Raw genomic sequence first — 26,547 nt, 5'->3', positions numbered from 1 at the left:
CACATATACATATTTGAAGGTCCTGCGAAAAAATATTCGGGAATTCCGGTCTTTTAAAAAACGAATAGAATGGAGTTTTATATGGGATTCGAAAAACCGAAAGCAGGTGATGGGAAAAACGGGCGTTTTATTTACAAAAAATAATGAAACCAACATTTATCTATATCTATACTATAATATTATAAAGCTGAAGAGTTTGTTTGTTTGTTTGAACGCGCTAATTTTCGGAACTACTGGTCCGATTTAAATAATTATTTTTGTATTGGATAGTGCATTTTTCGAGGAAGGCCAAGCAGAGCGGGTGAAATCGCAGGGTAATAGCTAGTTTTATATAATAATGATGATCAACTGTTTAAGATATGTAGAGGTGTTTAATACATGCTTAACACATGTATAGATATTGTACAGCGACAGATGTGTTGGGTGTATACCGATTAATGTTGCTCCGTGCACAAGCTAAGTATAGTTTTGTCAAAAATCTATATATTAATACGTGATGCAAAAACTTTAGACCCCTTTTTACGAAAATTGCGCGGACGTAGGAGCATAAAATTTGGTACACCTCTAGTTTATGTGTAGGAAAAGTCCAGAACGCTAATATTTTGCAAAAATAATGCTTATAAAGTACATTAAATCAATAAATAAAACATTACACCCACTACCATGCATATTATCTGATCGTATTTGACAAAACGTCAAAATCGACAGATATTGCGATGATATTCTCACGTCTCATATGAATAGAATTTTCCTATTCATGATGCGCCGGAATATATTAATTTGAATTTTACAAAACTAATAGCAATTCGTTAAATAAAAATTATCCTTGAACGTATGTTAAGTGCAGGTCGATTTTCAACCACAAGGCGACCACTAGTATAAGTAAATGTGCGAATTTGGTATACTCGGAACTCGAATCCACCGAAATTAGAATTTATGATACCGAAATTATTTTGACATAACACAATAATGTACACCCACTTTTTCATCATTTATGTTAAAGTCCCATGTAATTGCGGATGAGCCTATTGCCATATAGGTACTGGACACAATTCCATACTCCGTACTTCTACTGAGAAATTTTCGAAAAACCAAAAAAAAACCAGTAATACTTTGCCCGACCCGGGAATCGAACCCAAGACCCCTTGTCCGGCAGTCGCACTTGTGACCACTTGACCAGCTTAGCAGTCATATTACTTGTATATAATACATATCCTCTAACAAGCTCCTACAATATATATTATATTATATATTATAGTTAGTTGTTGTTGTTTGTTTAGAGTTATCAATATTATAGTTAGTTGACAATTATAAAAGAAGTTTAAGCATGCAGAAATAATCATTTATTAAACAAATATTTTATTGATCTTTAATCATTAAGTTTTAGTAGAACGGATATCTTCTTGTCGTGTTGATCCTGTAGATTCCCCGTGTACTGAAAAATAATATTATTATTATTATACATCCCATATCATATAAACTTTACTTGCTCAATTTTCACAGTAGTTTGTCGGGAATTGAACCCGAGATCGCTTGACCAACCATGGAAAATGTATTAGTTGGATAGCATCTAACAGGATTTACTGTCTTTTTTGATGTATGATACTTTATTAATAAAATGAAATAAAATATATTATCATTAATTACCATTAAAAATCACTTATATCGAAAACAAAACTATTCCATTATCTTTAAGCGTAATCTAGTTAAGCTAAATTATTAGACATACCCTGTCTTTGATAGGTCAGTGCCACCTAACTGGAGAGTAACACCACGACATAAATTAAGATTCATCTGTGTCATGGAGGAACATTGATTTCCCCTTAGGCGATTGTCTTCATTTATTGATGCTGCGAAGAGCTCGAAAGAACGAGCATGACAACAGGAGTGGAAGACGCAGCCTGGTTGATTTCTTCCTCCATTGGGGTAGAAGTTTACGTGGCCAATAGGATCTTCGATACCATTGGAAAGGGCGCCGAATGTGTCCGTATGAATCACCTCTACGTATGTGGCATCAGTGTCTCTTAAGCGTTGTGTCCCTGGACCCCAATGACGTCCAGTTGGGTTCAAACCTAAATGAAATATTAATACAGATTAATACCCAAAATATTTTAATCAATACTAACTTTTGGTAGTAACTTAGAATAACGACTTTATACACGGTGTAACAAAAAGGGGGTATACATATTAAGTGCACGGTTTCTAGATAACATAACAAACGATACGGGAAGGGTTTTTCAAACTCATGTTTTCGTGGAATTTTTTAAAATTATTTTTAATTATTTTTTCATGCGAATTAAAATTAGGTAGACTAGGCGATCAGATTTACAGAAGAAATGTTTCGTAATTAGCGAGTGACCCCTGTAGCGTTGTGACACGTTTGTATGATTTATAAAATCAAGAACCTTGCGACACCTAGTATTTGGTACCATTTTTTTAAACGTATTTTAAGCTGAAACTTTATGTAGAGATTTATTCAACCTATATTCTTCAGTGCTTCTTGATGTATATGGGTATTTTGTTACAACCTGTATACGTAGTTTTTTGTCTCAGTTGTCATATATTACAATCTCAAAGTCTGATCAGTAGTATAATTATAATAGTTTAGTTAAAATCCGCGTACTATTTTTGAGTGTGTAAACGGAACAATATTCTAGGATGTTTTTCAGATTCGTTTTTTATTGCTGTGTCCTTATGCTTATTACAAACACGAACATATGAAAAAACAAAGTTATAAATATGTATAAATAGCTACAAGCTTTTACGCAGATTGGTATTTATGGTTATGTAAACTAAACGTGTTAACAAAATTTCAGCTCAGTCAGTTAAAGATATATATGTAGGTACACCCTACATAATCATATTATGTACACCGTGAATGATGAGATACTCTTTCAATAACTTGAGCGGTATTTGAGTTAAAAATTACTATAATACAAATTAAGAATGAAATCAAGAATAAGCTTACAAAATGTAAATTGTGATAAATTCATTTATGATGTTAAAATTATATTCGTGCGACTACACATAATATGTACTTAAAAACAACATATACTGTATGGGGAAACCTCTTATGACTTAATTTAAACCACATATTTGTTATCATCTTGGCTGACATACAAAAAATGAGCGAAATAGGCATTTTTCTCTTTGAGCTAATTTGAACACTCTTTACAAATACCGTACGGCATTGCAACAACCGCGCCGCATGTTCGTAACATTCCTAGACAACCCACAACATTACGTCTCTTCTGTGATCAAGGAATATGGAGCTGTTCATTCAGAATTTAATACTTGATTAATTAAATTATTTAGTTTGTTTGAAAATTGCAATTTTTAAATTTTAGGTTTTCCTTGAAATATTTAGTTGTTGCTTCTTTGGACTAGTAATACTTGTGGTTTCATTTGAGTCATATGAGTGATCTCCATACTGTATGCTTTCTTATAAAATTAAAGATTCTATTCCAGTCACATTGTGATGCGACACTCAACTCTAAGCTCCGTAGTTCCGTTGGCTAGTGTTTGAACAATGAGGCAGTCAAAAGAAGTAACAGTTGTGTTAATCAAAACTTACCGGTGATTCTACCAACTTTATTATTGGAGTTAAAGTTTCTTCCGGCTATACCAGCAACGTGTGCTCCAAGGTCAAACCCAACCAAGTGAAAGTTTTCTAACTTTACATCTTTATCTAAATCTAACCACCGTATAAAGTTGGTCATGTTGACAGCAACAATACCGGCATTTCCACTTGCTATTGTATAACTTTCTTCAGCCAATGGTTTCCAGTTAACTTCAATAACGTTAATTTTTTTTTTGAAATCTTTCAAAATTACTGAAAAATGACATCGATTATAAAATTACAATGATTATAAAATACAATGACCACAAACATTTTTTGAGATGAAATAAGGAAGTAGCATATATTATAATACAAATGATACAAAAAGTTAGATATAAAACGAACTCAAAGTTATCATGACAGTTTATTGCTTGTTTATATACATTTATTAATGTAACATTTTGTTACGGAGCTAATAATTTTAAGTATTTACGCTTGCAAGTATATTAGTAGTTATTAATAACGTTTTGCATAAATGTAAAGGTAGTTCCTATCTAAAAGAATTTATTATGTTTTTAAGTTCGGCATCGATGCATACAAATGGCAGTTTTCTACAATTGTATCATTTGTATACGTTACACAGGTTGAGTTGTTATGAGAGTATAATCTCGTATAGAACAGAACGGACATTTCCAAAACACAACAAACTTACAGGAGATGTACCTACTGTTATGTAACGATGTAAATTCTTGGCGAATCGTATTTTTATACTTACCGGGTCGGACGAAGTCTAGGAACTGTTGTGCTGAATTATCAAAGTATCCGTGTATTAAGAATATAGTATTGTCCTTTTTACCAAACTCTTTGATCAACTCGCCAGATCCAGACATATCAATGGGTCCTTTGTCCCTTGCAAACAACAAGAATAATATCATATAATTAATTATCGTTTCAAAATTATTTATACCTATTACACCGTGTGGTGTAACAAAAAGGGGGTATACATATCATGAGCAATTGAGCACGGTTTCTAAACAACGTAACAAACGATATGGGAAGGGTTTTTGAAATTGGAATGAAGTTAAGAATTTTTTTCAAATACGTAAAATTCCAGTAACCTAACATCAAAATTAGGTAGATACAGGTACTAGGCGATCCAGAGGGGCTACATCCCTCCGTGCATGACTCCGCCCCCTGCGGTGCCCGATGCGGGCCACAGCGACGACGACGACGACACACCACCAGAAGTGACCGAGGCAGAGCTGAGAGTGGCGGTGCGCCGGATGGGCGCCAAGAACACCGCCCCGGGACCCGACGGATTGCCTGGCAAGGCGTGGGTCCTGGCTTCGGAGACTCTCAGGCCTCGACTAATTGGTCTTTTCAGCGCATGTTTGGAGAGGGGCCAGTTCCCGCTATCATGGAAGGCGGGTAAACTGGTCCTCGTGAAGAAGCCAGGGCGCCCTGCGGACTCTCCGTCCGCGTACCGGCCCATCGTGCTACTCGACGAGGTGGGAAAACTATTTGAAAGAATAATTTCAAACCGCCTCGTCGCGCACCTGACGGGAACAGGGCCGGACCTCGCGGACGGCCAGTTTGGCTTCCGCAGAGGGCGCTCCACGGTGGACGCCATCATGCGCGTGAGGGACCTTACGACGGGGTCTGCAGTGTCCAGGGGTAGAGTCGTAGTGGCGGTGTCTTTGGACATCGCCAACGCCTTTAACTCTCTGCCCTGGAGCTGCATTTTGGAGGCACTACGATATCATCGGGTGCCTACCTCTCTCCGTCGTATGGTCGAGGCTTATCTGACGGACAGATCCGTCATCTACCCCGGTCACCGAGGTGAGTGGAACCGGCGAGAGATGTCGCGCGGTGTTCCACAGGGATCGGTCCTGGGACCGCTCCTGTGGAACATAGGCTACGACTGGGTGCTGCGCACCGACCTCCCGAGCGGCGTCAGCGTGGTTTGCTACGCTGACGATACGCTGGTACTAGCACACGGGAGGTCGCACCAGGCGGCGGCCGACCTGATGATGAGAGCGGTTGCGATAGTCGTTGAAAGGATCCGGCAGCTGGGACTCGAGGTGGCGCTTCATAAGTCCGAGGCCATGTGCTTTTATGGCCGCGGGAATGCGCCACCTCCGGGTGGGTTCCAGATCATGGCAGGAGGGGTTTCCATCGGCGTCGAGGTGACGATGAAGTACCTGGGACTCGTCCTCGACAGTCGGTGGAAATTCGAGGAACATTTCCGACGTTTGGCTCCCAAGTTGGAACGGACGGGGGCTGCCCTAAAGCGGCTCCTACCCAACCTTGGTGGACCAAACGCCTCCTGCCGGAGGTTGTACGTGGGGATTGTGCGGTCCATGGCCCTCTATGGGGCCCCGGTGTGGGCGCCAAATCTACGGCGACGACCAGCTCGTGCGCTAGTTTCATCCCAGAGGGTCATGGCCATTCGGATGATCCGTGGATACCGCACGATCTCCGGGGAGGCAGCTAACCTCCTTGCGGGATCACCGCCGTGGGATCTGGAGGCGAAAGTGCTCGCGCACGTATATAGCTTACGTGCGGAGGCGCATCGCCGGGGCGAAAGTCCACTGCCGCGCCAGATTAGTGCGTGGCGGGATGAGCTCCGGCGCGATCTCATGGCGGAATGGAAGCAACGACTATCGCAACCGAGGGCTGGGCTCGCTGTCATAGCAGCGGTAAGTCCCCTCTTTGAGGAGTGGCTAGAGAGGCGTCACGGCGTCCTCACCTACCGCCTGACGCAGGTGCTTACCGGACACGGTAGTTTCGGTAGGTTCCTGTTTCGGATTCGGCGGGAGGAAACGCCCGGGTGTCGGCATTGCGTGGATCACCCGGAGGACACGGTGGAGCATACAGTAGCGGTGTGCCCTGCATGGGCTGAGCACCGCCGTGTCCTTAGGGATGTGATCGGCGACGGTGACCTCTCGCGTCCGGTTTTGGTTCAGGCCATGATGCGGAGCGAGAGGGAATGGGACGCCGTCTCCTTCTGCGAAGCAGTCATGCTAGCTAAGGAGGAGGCGGAGCGCGTGAGGGAACGATCCTCCTCACGCCCCAGCCGCCGCAGAAGACACTCCGGGCGTCGGGGATCGCGTGACGATCTCCGGCCACCGTAAGTGCGGGTCTGCGGACGGCGAGCAAGGGTAGCTCGCCGCCCGACCAGAGTCCGACACTCCCTCCCGCCTCACCCAAGGCGGGAGAAGTCATTGGATGATTTTCCCACCTCAAAAAAAAAAAAAAAAAAAAAAAAAAGGCGATCAGATTTACAGAAGAAATGTTTCTTAATTAGCGGGTGACCCCTGTAGTGTTGAGATACGTTTGTACGATGATTTAAAATCAAGAACCATGCGACACGAAGTATTTGGTACCAATTATTTTAAACGTATTTTAAGCTAAAACTTTGTGTAGAGATTCTATTCAACCTGTATTCTTCAGTGCTTCTTGATGTATGAATATGGCTATTTTGCTACACGCTGATTGCCTATAAATCAGGTTAAAACTGATGATGAAAACAGAAGGTAAAAAAACTGTTGTGTTTTTATATTTCATTTTTTTTGAAATTACAACCAACCACTCTTGTTATCAGACTACGCTTTATCACATTTTCTACTACCGTGACCACATTTTTAGGGCTCCATAGCCAAATGGTAAAAACGGAACCCTTATAAAGGAGATTGTCCAAAGCTGGCTATTTTTAAACAGGCTACTCAACAAAAATGTAATTTACCAATAATTTTATTTATATTTTTGTAAATATCTGATGCTGAACTTTGTACAAATTAGCACTATAAAAAAATCGTTTTTTATTGGTATTTATTATGATAAGACCAAGTCTTTGTAAGTCTCAGTAGTTGGCTTTGAATTTGACTTTAGTGCTGCAATCTGCTGTCAATCTGTTGTATTTTTCGTCAAAATGACAGATATTATTCGCTTTGTTCTTTTGCATTGTGAGTGTTGCAACAGCAGTTTATTGCGGGGGAAAATACAAAATAGACACATTAGTAGGAAAACATATTTTGATATGAAAATAACACTGAAAGGAGGGCAACTATAAAACAATATTGCTGTAATTGCATGTAGGCCAGTGCAGATAGGTTTTGAACCACAATTTCGGGTTTTTATTCTTATTTTTGCCAAAAAGTTAAATAAGCAAAGATAAGAATAAAAAACCGAAATCGTAGTTTTTTTAATTTTCCACAAATTTTTGAGGTAATATAAACAAAAAGTAGTAGTAGTAGACTTGTAGTTTCGCCGAAAATTGTGATAAACCGATTTTTACTCCTACTAAAACCCCCACTTCCCGAACTCGGATGGAGTGGAATTTTTATTTTTTTCCATTTTTAGCATATTCTCTTCCATTTCCAATAGGTTTCATTCTACTATAAATTTCTTTTACTTTTTACCTTTATTAGAGGTATCTGCACTGGCCTAATGGTGGGTCGTAGAACAGTAGGTTGCTGTTCACATATAATGACTATTATTTGGTTTTTGAGCTGGGCAAGGTACCAGAAAATTATTATACCACCTGCCGAGTTCCTTGGCCATATTTTAATTACATATGAATCGGATTAATAACGCATTTTAATAGAAATAAATGTTTTATTTCATGCATAACCAGTTTCAATAAAATGTAAAAAAATATCTAAATATAAATCTTGATACAAAACTAAGTTTGTATCTTCATTCTTACTGATATGAACTAATAAATCAAACATATATTATTAGCTGAAGTGCTTGTTTAAAAATAGCCAAAGTTCCATACAAGTCAATTCCCTTTGTCATGTCTGTCCGTCGGTCCGTATGTCACTGCCATTTATTTCCGAAACTATTGGGCCTATATAGTTGAAACTTTGTTGGTTAATGTACTCTGGTAACCGCTATTCGAATGTCGGATAAAAAATAATAAATATAAAAATTAGTTTTTTTTTTCAGTGAACCTATCCGTCATACCCATCACGGATAGGGTAAAAAAAACATTAAGGTTCCTAAAACTCTTTTTCGTCAAAATCATTTGTTTGAAGGATAGACGCTTCCAAATGGGAAAAATGAGTGTCCCTCTAACTTTTACAATAAGAGAGTGAGAAAGCTAAAAAATATATATGTTGTAGATTTCGATGGAAACTGTCAACAAAAATTGGTTTGAACGAGATATCATTATTAGTTTTTAGGAAATAATACATTTTCAAAAAACGCTAATATAACTTTGTCGATCATACAAACACTATGTAATTGGAATAACGATTACGAGAATACATCAATCTACAAAGTTTCAATAGTTTCGGAAATAAATTTAATAGCTGTGACATACGGACGGACGGACAGACAGACATGACGAATCTATAAGGGTTCTGTTTTTTGCCATTTCTTTACGGAACCCTAGAAAGGTATAAACTGGCCCACATAACTTTATATAAAAAAATGGCGCATATAATCAAATACCGAATTATCAAAAAATAAAAAAATAAATAAGCAATAGGTATTAGGTAAGTACTTACTTTGTGTAAAGGGTATACTTAATGTCTTGTCCATAGCATACTGAAAACAATAATATAATTCCATATTAAAGTATAAGAAAATATAGAACCTACTAGTGACGTAATGAATATTCGCACATTTTTTGACATTCACATTGGAAAATTTTACCGTGCACATACGAACGTCATAAGCAATTAAAAATATGTATATTTAATGGGGACATAGGTATTCATTTCCTAATATGACACCTTATCTCCCGATTAAATTGTCTTGCAATCATTACTCTAATTTTCGGTTATCATTTTGATATAGTGAATAATCAACTTTTCATTACATCTTACTCTTATTATTCTATACCACAGTCTTATAATAAATTATATTTCATACTCCTAACTAAAGCTTATTCTTATACACTGTATAATATATATAATACACTGTATAAGAATAAGCTTTACGTCGATATGAAATCGACGTCCAATAGGCACCAGATGATGTTAGTTTATGCTTGGAAGTTGAGGTAATACAAATTTGGAAAACGGCCATATTTTGGTAGAAATGAAGACCCTCCTAGATGGTAAACTACTGTAAAATATTATTGTTCCTAAAGGTAGGAATAAAAGTTTCCACAGATCATAAAGTTATTTTGGGTTTAAAATAAATAATTCAAGATTTTAATTCTTTTCCAGGAATCGATCTTTTTGAGATATTATGATTCTAAGAATCACGTTTTAATTCACGTAAAAATTTTCACAGTATACATATGATACATATCAACTCATATCGCAAAATAATTGTCTTACCTGCTACTGCAGCCAAAAAAATGCAGAACTTCAACATGTTGCGTGATGAACTGTCCTCAGTATACAAAATGTGCAAATTCGTTTGTTTTTATATGCATCTATAACTTATCTGATTATTATCAACTGATTTTATGACAATGACAATGACAATTAACAGCTGATAAAGTTCCCGATTGCCTAGATCAGATAATATTGCAACTTTGATCTTGACTGATCATCAAAAGTCATTTCAGAATTTGCCGAACGTAAATAGTATTATCGTAATATTTATCAGTGTGCAAGGATATTCTATAAATATTATGTTTTTCATTGTTATATGTATAATGTACCCACTATCGAAATACAATAATATACCTAGGAATATTTTTTTAATTTATTAATTCATTATAAATTCAATTTGATTAGAAATGATCCATACCTACTCAGTTTCCCCATTTTATTAAGTTTGGAAAAAGGTATGTTATACAGACAGGGTCACTTGTAATTCGTATTCCTTTCGGGAGGTGATTATAACAGCTAATTTGCTACAAAATTAGCCCTGAGGTCTCTGGTCTGAAAATGGCTAGTTTTTATGGTTTCGGTTAAACATTTCCGAAATGACTACAAAAACATCAATTAATAAAAAATATTGGTTTGATTTTTGAATGAAGAAATAAGACGCATATTCGGTTTAAGTGTAACCTAACCTAACCTAGGGCCACTTGTAATTCGACGTATTCCTCTCGGGAGGAAACTAGCCACTTTCAGACCAGGGGCCTCAAGGCTTATTTTGTAGGAAATTAGTTGTTCTATCACTACGTCGCATAACAAGTCACCCTGTATATTATTTACATGTTTGTTGTTTTCCTTTCACGAGATCATAGGGTCTCGGGACCTTTGGAATGTGTTCGAGGAGCCGAAGCCAACTCGCAAAGGCCCGTTGAACAATTTTAATCTTAGTGAAATGGGACGGCACCTAGCAATTATTCCTGTATGCACTACGGAAGGACAATCCCTGATTGATGTACGACTATTGTGAGATATGATAAAAGTGGATGACTATGGAATGGTTTTTCAACCAGTTAACTATGAGATACTATGGCCCATGCCCCTGACCGATATTGATAGATACGGATAAACAAGCTGGGGGTGACTAGCAAACTTGATTAATGTGCTCCCGGAAACGGTCGCTAGCATGTAGCGACACGGAGGCAACATACTTTGAGCTGCTTGGAGAATGAGAGTCATCCAACGGCTATCAGAGCTATCCTGGAAGTACGGTCAAGACCCCTACTAGCATCTTACTGAGATTCATCCTTCCCCCAAGTGGTAGAGTTGGAAGCAAGTCCACTCTTGTGAATCTCCACTCAAAATAGTCAATTAGGCAAGAATGAGACGGGAGAGGCTTTTCCGACTAGTCACCAGAGTTGAAAACCTAGGCCTCCAGGGAGTCAGGTCCGTGTAGTCGCCACAGTCTAACAGCTCGACTCTAGTTGCTTTGTGGACTTATTATTATACTCTCCATATTTATTTAAAATTCTCTAAATTTACATTTTTAAATAATATTTAAAACATACAATATAAAATAATATTTAAAAATATAAAAGTAGGAGCCGACCAGTAGCGGGAACATGGTCCAAGCTACCGGTGGTTAGGGCTCCAGAGACAGAAACCTCCTCACAATACGTGCCGTTTCGAGGAGTACTGCCTTCTGCATCAGGCCCTTGATCCATCCGCCCAACCCCAGCCTCCTAAGGTGATTGTCGAGGCTGTTGGGTATTAATCCGTTGGCCGACACGACTATCGGCACAATGATAGCCGAATCCACACTCCACATGTCGACAACCTCGTGAGCCAAGTCAAGATATTTTATTTGTTTATCTTTTTCAGCTTTCACGAGGTTCTCGTCATGAGGAATGGTGATATCGACTATCATCGCGCGGCGCGCTTGCCGATCTATCACCACTATATCAGGTTTATTATTATTTTATTATTATTATTATTTTTACATACTTACACATGTGAAAATAATAAAACGAATTGTAAAACATGATTTTTGTGCATTCTTTTCATTCTCGGTGATAAAAGGTGCTGCAGTCTCATATCGGAAAAAAGAATTACCGAAATAAATGATCACTTATCAGTCAGTTAGGTATAACTTTATTGTAAATAGTAGCGTGATTACGATTACTTTTTTTAACACTCGCGGCACTTTTTTCGCATATCAGTTATCTAATAACCAGAAAAAGTACTTAGATAAAAAATTAAATAACAATACGTAATGCACATCAATAATAATATATCTCGCCTTTTGATCTATATAAACGGTGTCCAAATAAAACATACAGGGTATCCCTGAAGTCGACGTCCAAAAGGCACCAGATGATCGGCAAGGTTCCAACTGTTATCAGAAAAATATAACAACAATTCTAGGTCCTACAGTTTTTAAGTTACAGTGATTTATATGCTATCCATGAAAAAGTACACCCTGTGCCAGTCTTTTAGACGAACCAAATACTCAAAATACAATTTTCACCTTACTGTAAGTGACTGTACGGAAATCGAACCCGAGACCCCTTGTTCGGCAGTCGCACTTGCGACCATTCGACCAACGAGGCAGTCTTGCATGCATGGCTCAATTGTAATATTAATATAAATCCTGGTTCCTGACGATCATGTTCGTTTAATTGCAGTGGTACACTTTACCCAGGCCGGGAGTAGGTCATTTGATGATATTCCTCTGCCAAAAAAGAAAACAAAACAATTTTACCCACAGTATGTTTGCTTTACCGTATAATAGTGACGAATGCACGTAGAAAACACAACGATGTGATACATCGCAATTTCATATTTTATCTTCTTTAATATAAAAATAAGTCGGATTTTCCTTCCTGACGCACGAACCGATGACCTCACTCCAGAATGCACGAAGCGATTTCCACGGTCCGGTTTTGCATTCGTTGGAAAGGTCTCGGGCTTCGCGAGGTATATAGCAAAGAAAATTCAGGAAAAAATTCAAGAGAATAGCAGTAAATCAGGGAAAATCTATATTTGCTAGAATATACATATAATATAATATACACTACCTACATACAAGTTAGTATGAAAATAAGATAAAATAATTTATCACTTGACTGACGTATGCAATGATTAATGATTATGTTTTGAAATACAATACTGAAATTCATCGTATAAATAGTAAATTACTCTACTTTCTTCTTGCACTCAGTTGAGTGCAAATGAGGTTGCATACTTATTTAATACAAATATATATTGTCATATTCCCAGACTCCAAACGGGAAAATTTTGAGATCACTAGCAACTCCTACGCAGTTTCACTTGCTGCTCGGCACCTATTGGTCATAGCTTTCTTCAACCAATGCAGTAGATACTTATCGAACGCAAAAATAATTATTCAAATCAGATCGAGAGAAAAATGTATATGTAAATAGCAATAATATGCTTGCCTGAGCCTGTGCTTTTTTTAGTTGTGATTTGCTAGACTGGATCTCAATAGTTGCTCGTATTCTTCTATCAGGCGCAATTACATCTAGTGCAATAATGTAATATGTCTCGACTTAAGATGTAATGTGACATGACTTAAGATATTACATTGTTGTGTGTAACAGATTAAGTTAAGAGTCTCAGGTATCTCTCTCTCCTTTATTTTAAAAGTTAGGGGGGGGGGAGGAAACAATTTTTTCCACTTTTGATTCGTTTCATTCGAAAAATGGTTCTAGGAACCTTAATAAAGAGCACCTAGCTTCATTGGCGGACAGAGCGACAGACCAGTATTTATTATTTATTCGTTGACATTTTCAAAGTACCCATTTATGGTTTAATTGGAATAAATGATTTGACTTTAACTTCGACTTAGAGAGTTGAAAAAGATGTAGCAGAAACTGATATACTGTCTGTAAATACAGTTCTAGAACGAAAATATGTTATTCGGTAGAGTATCATCACCCTTTCTTTCTGCACCTGGACTCGTAATATCATCAAAGTGAGCATTTCCATTATGTTGCTTAGGAACTTAAGACCTCTTAAGTAATGACACTTTAAAGTTATATCATAAATTCGGAGTCGTGAAGCAGGTGAAGTTGTATTGATACCATGCGTACCACTCGTTTCCAATAATTTAAACTTAATAAATAGTAAAAGTAAAGCCGAATAAAATATTTCTATAAAAAATTTAGATAGGGAAATGTTAAGAAAATAGAAAAAAAGAACGTTTTGTAATGAGTAATTAGTATAATCCAATTATAATGATTTAAGTACACAATTTAAGTCTCCAGTAAGATCAAGCCAAAAGGGTAGATTTAATTGTTTATCGTGTATTTTCCGCATACAGGTTGTTTTTCAAACCGTATATCAATTTCATTAATAGGGCCACCTTCCACTTGTATTGACACGGTATTTTTTGGACCTGAAAAAGAAAAACATTCAGTTAAAATAACTGAACCAAATATTTCTATATTTTTTTCCGTCTAAAACATGGATCAACGCGATCAGCCGGTATTAATGGTAATTCAAGTAATTTGTGGTTAATTATTACTAGATAAGTAATGAAATTAATTTGAGCTATAGATCTGTTCATAGTCATCATCAATTGTCAGCATTATCAGCAATATCTTAATGCTTGTTGCATCCAACCAGTTCAAATATACGTACCCTGTTTTGGACAGAACTAAACCACCCATATGCAATGGGTCTCCTCTGCACCTGTTGAGAGTATTTTGCAAGTCTGAACTGCAGGGGTATCCGACTAGTCCACTGTTGCTCATAGATGCCGCAAAGACCTCATAGGCGCGGTTGTGGTTGCAGACATGACCGATGCAGCCTGGTTGGTTGCTACCGCCGTTGACGAAGAAGTTGATGTCTCCAATTGCGGTTCCAATACCATTCGAGCCAGGTCCTGTGATATCTGTGTGGATAACTTCGACGTACATGGCATCAGAGTCGGCCAATCTTCCGGAATCACTGCCCCATCTGCTTGCAGCTGGGTCCAAACCTGAAAAATACAGAATAATTAATCATACATTTTTAGTAATTTTAAAGAGAAGCTAATTTTTACTGGTAAGACGTAATTTACCAGTGATTCTTCCAACTCTGCCCAATCCTTGGTCCAGTCGTCGACCAGCTTGACCAACTATGTGAGCTCCAAGATTGAAACCAACCAAATGTAATGTGCTCCTGATCAATCTGGCTTCAGTTTCTAGCCAGGATATGAAATTAGCTAAATGATGAGCTACCAATGGCACAGACTGTCTTGCGGCAGTATATCCTTGACCAGCCTCTCTGCTCCAGTCAACCACGATAACGTTATGAGGTTCTTGATGGAATAAAATAGCTAAAAATAAAAAGTTTAGATTAAAAAAAGAGTTATTTTGACCAAATTTTGGAAAATAATCCAGATATGAATCATAGAATCACCCATTTGAAAGAGGAAGCGTAAACTTAAATTATGGAAAATTTCTTCCACCACTTTGTAGATAAAATTGTAAAATATCTTATGCGTCTAAAAGTAAACAGCTTACCATCTTTGACAAGATTGTTGAACTCAGAGTGCAAGCTGCCTTGGTGTCCATGGACCAGGATAACAGTGTTGTCCGTTATTTTGAAATTAGAGTATCTTGAAAAGGGCACCGTGGGGTCCATAACCTCAGGCTCATAGTGGTTTTCCCTAAAAAAAAAAAATATATATGTATAATTATTCATATTTTTTGTCAACCTTTGAATTTTTTTTTCATCATAGGTTTGTACTTACAATGTATACAGGTGATAGGTGTTCGATACATCGTCTGCCCGGATTACTGGAAAATTATAATAAAGGTATTAAAGTTATTTGACTTACAAAATAAATTGTGAAAAGTGGATGTACATTGCACAGTGGTAATACGTGCCATAGTGTGCACCTCTTCGGGGATAAAAAGCGTGACGTTGCTATGAAATAAAAAGCTGAATAGAGCAAGACATGTAAATTAATAGAATTTCGTAATATAGAACTCACCTGCCAAAGCAGCAAGAACGATGGCTAGTTTCAACATCTTCCTTGATCGTTACTAAACTGATTGTGATTTGAAAAAATCACTGGCTTTTATTGTCATCTTTCTATCAGATAGTATAATTTACGCGATAATTAAAGTTCGTTTTGCCTCTGAAAAATTGATAAAACCGTTATCAAACTAAGATTGCTTGTATAAAAATTTTGAGTACTGATCTTGAGTTTAAGCAACTTTTTCCTCAAATGGATAAGTAAAGGTAATTAAGAATGTTTACGTAGCAACCATTTTTAATATATTACTTTTCTATTGTATAAAAATAAGTCGGGTTTTCCTTCCTGATGCTATAACGACGTATGACATTTGAAGGGTCTCGTGCACCGCGAGATTTATAGCAAAAAAAAAAGTAGGAAAAATTTAAGAGTTAAGCAGGAAAACAGAAAAATAATAATTGGTGGCGAAACGGAATTCGCCGGGTTTTCTAGTACTTTCATATTTATTTCCATTCAGTTTAACAATTGGGTAGTTTTTGTCAATTAAAAATAAGTCAGTTACATTCCTGGGTTGCGACGGACTTCAGTCTTTCATTGGTTTCATGGTTGTATTTACTGTAGATCCTGGCTTTCATAAGTAATGAAGGTTTTAGAAGGTAGAATGTGTGGTGTCCGAGTTTGTTTTTTTATTTTATTTATTATTTATTTAGGAAAAAAAACAACAATTTTATATCTTATCCCAAAAAAAAAGTAAAAAATAAATTTAACAATATACATTATTATTTAGACAAAAAAGTTTTTTGTACATTTTTTTTTAAGAAATCATTAGATTTTTCATGACTTCACAAGTTGCAATCTGATACAAAATTCATAGAAAAGTGTCGTTTATCATTTCGATGTTGAATTTGACTAGTTGTCAACTACCGTGTCGGTTAACAGCTGGTAATACTAATTAATCACTGAAAGTTACAAAACTTTAAAAACAGTATCTTCTCAAAATATTTTTGAGGAAAAAAATATATTTTATTTATTGTAATTATATACGTCAGTATATATCATGGTTGTTATATGAAAATTACACAAGAAAATTCTTACAAGGACCGTTAAATAGGTAATTAATAAATTATTGAAAATAAAATGTTTAAGGAAAACTATAAACCATTGCCATGATAAGTCTTGTTGTGACGTCACGTTATTGCGATTAACTTGAAAACTGAACATTGAACGATATTAGCATATCAATGACGTTCGGTTTTAATCAATTACTTTTAAGAAAATGTGAAAAAATATTTTAGATAAAAATATTAATATTTCCAAGAGTAAAGAAGGAAGAAATATGCACGCCCACTTATATTATTTGTTAAAATATTATATTATTGTAGTAAAAATAAAACAGTGCAGGTAAAACAAACCCGAAATGAATTTGCCAGCAATAGGCGTGTTAATTTTAAGTAATTTTAATTACAATTGGACACGCTTAAACCGTACCCCCTTTTACGGGCACCGCAGGTAGCATGCGTAAAAATCTACAGCTGATCCATTTACTAACTAGCTACATGCTATTTTCAAATATTACAAAGCCCAATCCACAAGTGCTGCTTGATAGCATTTGCTCAAAAATAGCAATATCTCGTGATACTTTCCAGCATGTGTATCTGCAGCTTTATGGACAGGCGTACTACATCGTCACTTATTATTTGAAATGTGATAATTTTGAGTGCGATATTACCCATGTTTTCTCGCAATGTCTAAGAAATATCCGAAACACAGATTTTGCATACCTTAATTAAAAAAAAAAATCTTAAAGTAGAAGCTTAGCATTTTAGTAATTTTAAGCATTTTACAAAATTTACTTTTTTAACTAAAAATTACAGCTTACACACGTAAATTAATGGAGAAAAACTCTACTAGTTTCGAGTTACAGAGGAACTCTTCATCATGAGCAGCGTGCGCAGACGCTGCTATGTCGCACAGCTTGCTCCAGTAGACTTAATAATTATCCGTGATTTTTATGTTTATTTGCGTTCCGTTTTGTGTGTAATAATTTGTAAAGACTTTTTAATTGAGTGTTTTTATTTCATTATAGATTCCCAAAACTTATGGAAACATATTGACAGACTTTTACTCTATTAACTACATAATATCAGTAGCAATAATCCCCTAGTATTTAATGGCCCCGTAGTCAAGGAATAACAACATTAGCAATATCATAACTTGCTTGCTAAAAATTGCTTTATTGCACCATTATGTTCAGGTTTTATCAATAGATTATATGAAACAAAACCACTGCGATACCATTCAAAAAAAGATGAGGAAAAACACGCCTACAATGTGATTTTTTTTAAATTACTACATAGTCGTCATCATGATAAATTATGCATGAAGAAAAGATTGTAAGATAACCCCACCACTGACTTTTCTTTAACTACATATAAAGTAAGTTTTTTATCACTTGCTCATTTTTTAAACAATTTTTGTGATGTTTTCACAAAAATATTATTTTTTTATTTTAATTACTGATGATAAAATTATGTGAAAATTAGTGATTAAGAGTAACTCCTCATATAGAGCAGTAAGTATTATTATGGAAATCTAGAATGGAAAGTATGTATGCAATGTTATTTGATACTAATTTATATTTATGCATACTGGAACAATGGGATTGACGGGCAAGCCCGCCACAACCTGCCAAAACCGCTGCAACTCTTGTAAGCCAGGGTACTAGGAGTAATATTTTATATTATCCTAACCATATTTATTACTATACAATATAATTCTTCAGATTTAATCATTAAAGACGGTATAGAATTGTATTTCTAACATTTAAATAACTTTTTGTTACACAACAACATAACTTTTCATCAGATCAACTCATGTAATATTAGAATAAAAAACTTTGAGTGTGAATAAAAAGTCAACATCACAATCACGTCCAATTAACGTGTGAGTATTTATAAGTTGTACTGCATCTTTTATAAAATTATTATTTAATTCATCGTGTATTTTTATAATAAATGTCGACCCATAACCAACCAAAGGAATTACTGTTATTTCATCTATTATTTTTTCACATTTCACTTAAATCCATTATATCATTATCATACCAGATGTTGAATATTTTATAGTTAAATAGAACTTTTGTTTTAGACCCAGGGACAGGGAGAGAGTGTAGAATAAAAGAAATAAAATTGCATGAGTAAAAATAGTATAATTATGTCATATTAATATTTAAATATGTATAAGTCAGTATCATAGTTTTAGATTCCTAAAAAGGCCATCTCCTCTCTGTGTTCACGCGGTATTTTTTAGATCTGAAATAAAAAGAAAAATAAATGTTAATATTTTTTTAAGAAATATCATGTGATTTGGTCATTTGCCTCGCAGTGAATTAAATTTAAGTTTCTCTTTAGATTTCTAAGCTTTTTATAACTCAACATAAAAATGTCATACACTTTTATGACCAATAAAAAATTGTACCCTAGTAAAAACACATACCCAGTTTTAGAAAGAAGTAATCCACCCATGTGCAACGGGTCTCCTCTACATCTGTTTAGAGTGTTTTGTAGGTCTGAGCTGCATGGGTATCCGACAAGTCCACTGTTGACCATAGACGCTGCAAAGACTTCGAAGGCACGGTTATGGCTGCAGATATGGGTTAAGCAGCCTGGTTGGTTGCTACCGCCGTTGACGAAGAAGTTGATATCACCAATAGGAGTTCCAATACCATTAGCGGTAGGTCCTGTGATGTCAGTGTGGATAACTTCAACATACAAAGCATCAGTGTCAGCTAATCTTCCGGAATTGCTGCCCCATCGACTTGCAGATGGATCCAAACCTATAAAAGAAGACCAAATATTTACCAAAAAGTCAAGGGAAATTTGTTCTACTTTACATGAAAGAATGAGGATATAAGTGTTACCTGTGATTCTTCCAATTCTGCCAAATCCTTGGTCCAGCCGTCGACCAGTCTGGCCAACTATGTGAGCGCCAAGATCGAAACCAACCAAATGCAATGTGCTTCTGATCAATCTGGCTTCATATTCCAACCAAGTGATGAAATTAGCCAAATGTTCAGCTACTATAGTATAGGGTAATAGTTTCAGGGTTAGGGATTGTAGAAATTAAATCCAACAATTCTTCAAGCAAACACTTTATTACACTTATTTTCACAAATAAACTTCCTTCCGTGGTAACGGCCAAAAACTGACTGCCCGCACCCGACTCGTACACTTGATTATTTTAACTCGCAAGATCAACCGACTATCTTAATTATTATTCACTATTAAATTATTACAACTATAACAACATTATTAATAAACAACAAAATAACAAATATTTATAATTAGGTATAATTATGTATGTTTTGATTTTAAATGCTTGGTATTAGGTAAGAAATAAGTATCACATGACGTCACATCCGTTTGATCTCAGATAAAAGTAATGTCTAATTTCATAGCATTTAATCAGGTGAGTATTAATTATTCTTTAAAATGTTACAAATATTGACGTTAATTAAATATTAGGCTTACAGCTCGGCCTTCCTGTAACGAGCGAGTCCCTTCGCGAAATAGTAGATAAAGTAAAGAAATAGGAACCTTAATAATCCTAATCTTGTGATACTTATTTTATACTGATCCATTTTTATTTATTTATTATTACATATACATTTCATTCACATTTAAAGTACACTCATTAATTGGTTTAGAAAATACAATAATTAATTGCATAATATAATACTTTATTATATTGACATTATACAATACTGATCGTAATTATATATAATATTAATTATATGAATCACAAATATATATATTATTTTTATTTGATACTTATCATATTTATAATGATTTTTGAGATAATTGTTTAGTTAATTTTGCACATAGTAATTATTTAAATTATACCTTTGATACAATATAGTACTTACACTAATGCGATTGGTGTAATTTTAAGACTGAGAATCGTATGATCACATATAAGTAAAATGAATTTTTATGATTATTCTATGGCTGGTCACTATCAGAGTTATTTTCATCGCAACTACTTTCTAGATCTCTATTAAAATGAAGCCACGGTTGCATTTTGTCCACTGCGACAATGGCTTCGTAGCGGCGGTTATTTTTACGAGACAATGGTGTATCCTCAATAACATACCTATCATTAGGGAGTGCTTTCAGAACACGGTAAGGTCCCTGGAATTTCATAACTAATTTTTGTGACTGTCCATCGTGAGGGTATTGCCGCTCTACGCGCACTAAATCCCCTTCGGAATATCGTTTTGCTGGTTTTCTACGACTATTAAACTTTTCTTGATCTTTAATTTGTTTTTCTATTATTTTCTCCCTAGCTTCGTCTCTCATATCTATCAGCTCTTTTCCCGATGTTATACTAACGGTATCGTCCAAAACAGCACCTAAAATTCCTTCGCTACGACACTTAATATTAAACCCAAAAAGCAACTCGGATGGTGTCTTCTCAGTTGTTTTGTGAGTGGTAGTATTTAATCCTAGTTGGATATCCGATACGTATTCGTCCCAAGATTTCTCGTCTTTACCGTGAGTTGAGGTAGATAGCGCGTCTAGAATGGTTCTATTGAATCGTTCTACTTGTCCGTTGGCTCTAGGGGTCGCGACTGCGTTTACTATATGTTTAATACCATATGATGTTATAAAGTCCTTAAAAGCTCCGCTTGTAAAACTAGAGCCTTTATCTGTAATAAGGCGCTTGGGAGTACCAAAATAACTGACATACTCTTTAAGAACTCTGATTGTAGTAGCAGTTTTTGTGTCCCTTACTGGTTTTACGACAGTGTATTTTGTGAACCCATCCACTATAACAAGTAAATAGCAATTGCCCTTTTTACTTTTTATAAACGGTCCTAGATGGTCTGCGTGAACCGTGTGGAAAGGCACGCTGGGTTTGTCAATTGGGTGAAGTTCGCCTTCACGTTTTCCGCCAGGTGCTTTGTGGTGAGAGCATTCCAAGCAGGAAGAAACGTATTTCTTCACAAACTTCCGCATTTTCGCAAACCAATAATTCTTACGAATGCGTTGAAGAGTTTTATCAAAACCACAGTGACCTACGTCGTCATGGTTCATTTTCAGGATTTGAAAGCGCACACCCTTAGGTACTACCCATTTTATGTCATCCCCAACAATTCGATACACGCGACCGTTCTTTAGTTTATAATTTTTGTGAACGTCCATTATTTGTTCTGCACCCGGGTCGGATAAGGTTTCCTTTATGCTTTTCACTTCATCGTCTGCTGATTGAACGGTTGCAATCCAGTCTTCTTCTGTGTTTTCGATGGTCAGAACATCCAAACACATCGGTGAATCTATTTCACTATCACCGACTGGATTGCGACTTAAGGCGTCAACATGCGACATGCGTGATCCCGGTCTGTACTCGATGGTGCAGTCATATTCTTGCAATTGTATCCACCATCGGGCAATTCGGGGAATCAGATCACGCTTGATCAGGGTCGACCGCAAAGCATTGCAATCCGTCAAGATTTTGAACGGAATACCAACGAGATACACTCTAAATCGGTTAAGCGACGCGACTACCGCTAGCGTCTCGAGGTCGTAAGAATGGAATTTTCTTTCTTCTGCGTTAGTCTTTCGACTGAAATATGACACAGGTTGAAAAACTCCATTTGAATTGGCCTGAAGCAAGATGCCGGCTAGACCCTCTTTGCTGGCGTCTGTATGTAGTTGAGTCTCGGCCTGGTGATCATAGAGCGCAAGTATGGGTCTTTCGGTTAACATGCCCTTTATTTTGTCGAAAGCAAGATCTTGAGCTTCATGCCATGCCCATTTAGCATCCTTTTTCAGTAAATCTGTCAAGGGTGCCGCTAGTAAAGCGTAGTTCCTAATGAATCGTCTAAAATAACCTGACAACCCGAGAAACTGTCTAAGCTCATGTTGATTGCTAGGTTTCGGGAATTTATCTACGGCTTCGGTTTTTCGCCAACCAGGACGAATTCCCTTACGACTCACCTCGTATCCAAGAAAATCTATGGTGTCGAGGAAGAAATGGCACTTGCTTAACTTTAACGTAAGACCACCCTTTTTTAACAGTCTTAGAACTTCCTCGAGTCTTTGCAAGCCCTCAGTTACGCTTCTGGCTGGAATAAGTACATCATCCATGTAGACGATGGCGTACTTAATCTTTGCTTCGAGTAATATTTTGTTGATTGTGCGTTGAAAAACCGAAGGTGCATTAACCAACCCAAATGGCATCCTATTATACTCAAATTGGCCATCTGGCGTAACAAAGGCTGTTTTATGCCGAGACTCCTCAGCAATTGGTATTTGATAGTATCCAGAGGCCAAATCGAGCGACGTAAATACCGTGTTGCCCGCCAGTTGATCAAGTTGGTCTTCGATTCGCGGTAGGGGATAATGTTCCTTTTTCGTCTTGCGATTCAATGCTCTATAATCGACGCATAAACGCTTATCCCCCGTTTTTTCTGCACCAACAAGATTGGGCTGGCATACGGCGAGGTGGATTCTCTAACAATACCATAGTCGACCATTTCTTGTACCATGCTCCTAACTAGAGCACGATCGGCGTAAGACATCCGATAAGGTCGATAGACCACTGGTTGCGTATCTTCGAGTTCAATTACCATTTCAGTTAAATCTGTGAATCCCAAATCGTGGAGGCCGCTCGAGAAGCAATCAGCGTATTTTTCTAATAATTGTTTTAATTGCTTCAGCTCCTCTGGGTTTAGGTTACCGTGGTTAAAGTCATCATCCTTCTGAGTTTCACAGAACGAGACTTTGCACGAATCTAAAACCAATTCTGGATTTCCCTTGTCAGTACCCTTGGGATACACACGTGCTAAAAGAGTTCCCTTTTTTAAAGTTACTACATTAGACGACGCATTGTAGATCAACAGCGCACTGCGTCCACTCTTGATCTCATACTCGCCCGGGAGGAGAAAGTACTCATTTCCCTCCGGGCCCCTAACAGAACCATTTACATAAACTCGAACATCTATCTCAGGTTCGGCAAGCACTTGAACAGCGCGCAACGTATTTGGTTGGATATCAATATTTTTATTTGTCACCAGGTGCACCTTAGTACAGGGAATCTGTTTGAAAATAACGGCAGTGGGAGTCTTTGTGATAATAATATCCGATTTTTCCGTAAAAGAATGTCCTAACAGAACCGACTGACTAATGATACAATCATCGACTACATACATATTAATGGTCTGTTTTATATTTTGGACTTCAACACAAACGGTTGTCATCCCTACTGGGTAAGTAAGATTAGAACCTATACCTCTGAGGGTAGGTAAATCCTCTGGTACTACTACATCCAAGTTAAACTCCCTAGCCTTCGATAGTTTTATCAAAGAGCACTGACTCCCAAGATCTAAATGACAATCTACAACATTTCCATTCACCTTAATGCTAAGCATGTATTTAGCAGTTAACTCTGCTGCTAAACTTAACTGGGCAACTTGTTTTTCGTTACTATTTTTACCGTTATTTAAGTCTCCCTCACGCCTTTTGTTAGTTTTATTCCTGTAGCAATGGGTGGTTAAGTGACCTAATCTGTCGCATGTAGTGCATTTCGCTGCAGGTTTGTCGCATTTAAAACTCGGATGACCGAGTTGATCACAATTAAAACAAGTTATTTTCGTAGTGTCCGGTTTTGAGATACCGGGTCTAGCAAAAGAAGCTGCACTACGCCGCTCGTTTCTAAACTTCGAAGATAATTCATGATTTTCACGGCTTTGTCCTACTTTAACCGATCTAAAGTATTTTAGAACTTTCTCTGGTTCAGAAAATTGAGCTGCTTGAGCGCCTACCCTAATAGCTCTGTCCTCAACACCATGCAACAAACAATCCACAGCCTGTCGTCCATAAATTTGACATCTATTTAATAAGTTGATTTTCGCGTAATAATAATGATCAAGCGATTCTCCGTACTTCGCCTTTTTAGCGAGCATCTCGGTCAAAAGTTCAGCATAGTCTTCGCGAACAGGAAAAGATTCTATTAACTTATTCTTCCATTCGGGCCACGTGAACAACATGGTGGGTAAATTTTGATACCAAGATCGTGCTAAGCCTGTTAACTTAGGTAAGGCGTAGTGGATCATCTCTTTATCCTCCCAGCCGTAAATTCCGGCGCATTCCTCTACCTTCGTCAACCAGGTCAAAATCGTTTGTTCCTTCGACATAGGGTCAAATTCGGGTATAATATTAGTGTTAAAAGTCATCTTTGGCTTATCTGAACCTTTGACCGATTGCAAAATAGACAAAAATTTATCTAATATAGCATCAGTAGTAGTATCACGATATTTAGGTTGCTTAGAGTTAGATGGATGTGACTCACCAGGGTCTCTCGAATCCGATGAACTGCAGCTCCTCTTCCTGCTGCGTCGGGATTCATGCCTTCCGGTCATCTCGTCTTCACGTCTCGGTGTACGCCCACGTGAACGTCCTTCTCTAGCTCTCTCATGTCCTCCGAGTCCCGTGCTGGGCGACCGTTCTCGTTCCCATCGAGACGGTGTACGTAAAAACCTGCTTTGTGGCGTTCCCCTCGAACGGATTAATTGACGCTCTCCGTCATATACACTATTCACTTCAACCTCAGCATCGCGCTCCCGCGATGCCCCTGGTTGTTCTGAAGCATATTTCCTTAATAACCTGCCTTCACCCACACGTCTGGGTTCTCCAGGCCAACTCGCATGACTAGGCGCTCTCCGCCTTGAGTCCGGTGCCTCCCGACCCTGACCCTCACACCTGGGTACACCTGGGTCTGCACTGAACCTTTCAAAACTCATGTCTCGACTACTATAGCCTCCTCGATCCATAAGAATCAACTGAAACTGACCAAAACAGCTTAATAAACTAATGCTATACCATTTACTGAACGTTATTATAGTTAGATTTCATTATCAGTACATTGACACTTATATGGTTTTTATTTATCATTACCCCATGTCCTCCTAAGACGGGCAAAGTTTTTGCCCATTAGAAGGAGCAGATAAACCTTAATTGAATTCATCCAACTGTTATAAACTGACGACCACCAACGGACTATCCACCTATATCTATGGTCTTGATTGTTTTGTTCATCTGCTATGATAAAAATCTGCACACACGCACAAAACAGATGGTGACACACACACGTGATCGCGAAAAGAAAAAACAACACTAGTATAAAAAAAACAAAAACAAGAACAACTACATGGTATTGATTGCACTAAATCAATTGCATTTAAATATAATAAATGTATTCACGTGGAAAGAAACGTCTAAGAATGAAATAAAAAAAATATGTACCTATAATAATATTATATAAGGTATGACATTTTGTTCCACTTTAATCTTTAATTCGCACTGTTTTCAGCCCAGAAAGGGAAGAGAAAAAAAAATACAGTTTCGTCGGTACTTACAAATCTGGATTTGTAATATAATAAACACTAATGTTCACTTTATATTAATAATCAGCTGTCCCTACCATGTACATTAAATAAGAAAAAGAAACGGAACACTTACGGTTTTCTGTTTTCCTTCTGTAGGCGTGGTACGAAAAATTGAAATTTCTCGCTGATCCCACTTCTGAAACTATAGGGTAATAGTTTCAGGGTTAGGGATTGTAGAAATTAAATCCAACAATTCTTCAAGCAAACACTTTATTACACTTATTTTCACAAATAAACTTCCTTCCGTGGTAACGGCCAAAAACTGACTGCCCGC

The 26,547-nt window shown here is 37.1% G+C and overlaps 4 protein-coding genes across 4 annotated transcripts; all 4 read right to left on the bottom strand.

The window, feature by feature from the left end:
• Positions 1–1,320: 1,320 nt before the first annotated feature.
• On the bottom strand, positions 1,321–9,949 carry LOC118265452 (putative endothelial lipase). The gene is made up of 6 exons (XM_035578326.2): positions 9,853–9,949; positions 9,073–9,112; positions 4,335–4,468; positions 3,575–3,832; positions 1,730–2,072; positions 1,321–1,435 (listed from the first exon to the last, which is right to left on the bottom strand). Exons 1-6 carry the CDS (start codon positions 9,887–9,889, stop codon positions 1,384–1,386), a joined length of 864 nt encoding a protein of 287 aa, XP_035434219.2. The 5' UTR covers positions 9,890–9,949; the 3' UTR covers positions 1,321–1,383.
• Positions 9,950–14,062: 4,113 nt separating this feature from the next.
• LOC118265369 (pancreatic lipase-related protein 2-like) lies at positions 14,063–15,936 on the bottom strand. Its single transcript, XM_050705757.1, has 6 exons — positions 15,842–15,936; positions 15,599–15,644; positions 15,369–15,514; positions 14,924–15,181; positions 14,503–14,842; positions 14,063–14,257 (listed from the first exon to the last, which is right to left on the bottom strand). Exons 1-6 carry the CDS (start codon positions 15,876–15,878, stop codon positions 14,212–14,214), a joined length of 873 nt encoding a protein of 290 aa, XP_050561714.1. The 5' UTR covers positions 15,879–15,936; the 3' UTR covers positions 14,063–14,211.
• Positions 15,937–19,014: 3,078 nt separating this feature from the next.
• LOC126912648 (pancreatic lipase-related protein 2-like) lies at positions 19,015–19,932 on the bottom strand (the record flags this gene model as incomplete). Its single annotated transcript, XM_050705706.1, has 3 exons — positions 19,015–19,137; positions 19,322–19,661; positions 19,746–19,932. Coding segments are annotated over 3 exons (573 nt in total), but the record flags the coding sequence as incomplete, so codon positions are not given.
• Positions 19,933–23,252: 3,320 nt separating this feature from the next.
• LOC126912647 (uncharacterized) lies at positions 23,253–26,537 on the bottom strand. The gene is made up of 2 exons (XM_050705705.1): positions 26,347–26,537; positions 23,253–25,673 (listed from the first exon to the last, which is right to left on the bottom strand). The coding sequence occupies exon 2, from the start codon at positions 25,656–25,658 to the stop codon at positions 23,253–23,255; it is 2,406 nt and encodes an 801-aa protein (XP_050561662.1). The 5' UTR covers positions 25,659–25,673; positions 26,347–26,537.
• Positions 26,538–26,547: the final 10 nt, after the last annotated feature.

The sequence above is a fragment of the Spodoptera frugiperda genome, chromosome 28 (assembly GCF_023101765.2).
Source record: "Spodoptera frugiperda isolate SF20-4 chromosome 28, AGI-APGP_CSIRO_Sfru_2.0, whole genome shotgun sequence".
NCBI lineage: Eukaryota > Metazoa > Arthropoda > Insecta > Lepidoptera > Noctuidae > Spodoptera > Spodoptera frugiperda.
The sequence above is the reverse complement of the archived record's forward strand: the minus strand, read 5'-3'. Positions and strand labels throughout refer to the sequence as shown.

What these genes read in the sequence shown, in the direction of transcription:
- LOC118265369 (XM_050705757.1), bottom strand. Translation starts at nt 15,878, where the DNA reads ATGTTGAAACTAGCCATCGTTCTTGCTGCTTTGGCAG. An exon ending in ACCTATCACCTGTATACATT is followed by an intron (nt 15,515 to 15,598) that starts GTAAGTACAAAC and finishes TTTTTTTTTTAG; the next exon opens with GGAAAACCACTATGAGCCTG. An exon ending in CAGAGTTGGAAGAATCACTG is followed by an intron (nt 14,843 to 14,923) that starts GTAAATTACGTC and finishes TGTATTTTTCAG; the next exon opens with GTTTGGACCCAGCTGCAAGC.
- LOC118265452 (XM_035578326.2), bottom strand. Translation starts at nt 9,889, where the DNA reads ATGTTGAAGTTCTGCATTTTTTTGGCTGCAGTAGCAG. An exon ending in AAGTATACCCTTTACACAAA is followed by an intron (nt 4,469 to 9,072) that starts GTAAGTACTTAC and finishes GTTGTTTGCAAG; the next exon opens with GGACAAAGGACCCATTGATA. An exon ending in ACTGACCTATCAAAGACAGG is followed by an intron (nt 1,436 to 1,729) that starts GTATGTCTAATA and finishes ATTATTTTTCAG; the next exon opens with TACACGGGGAATCTACAGGA.
- LOC126912647 (XM_050705705.1), bottom strand. Translation starts at nt 25,658, where the DNA reads ATGGATCGAGGAGGCTATAGTAGTCGAGACATGAGTTTTGAAAGGTTC.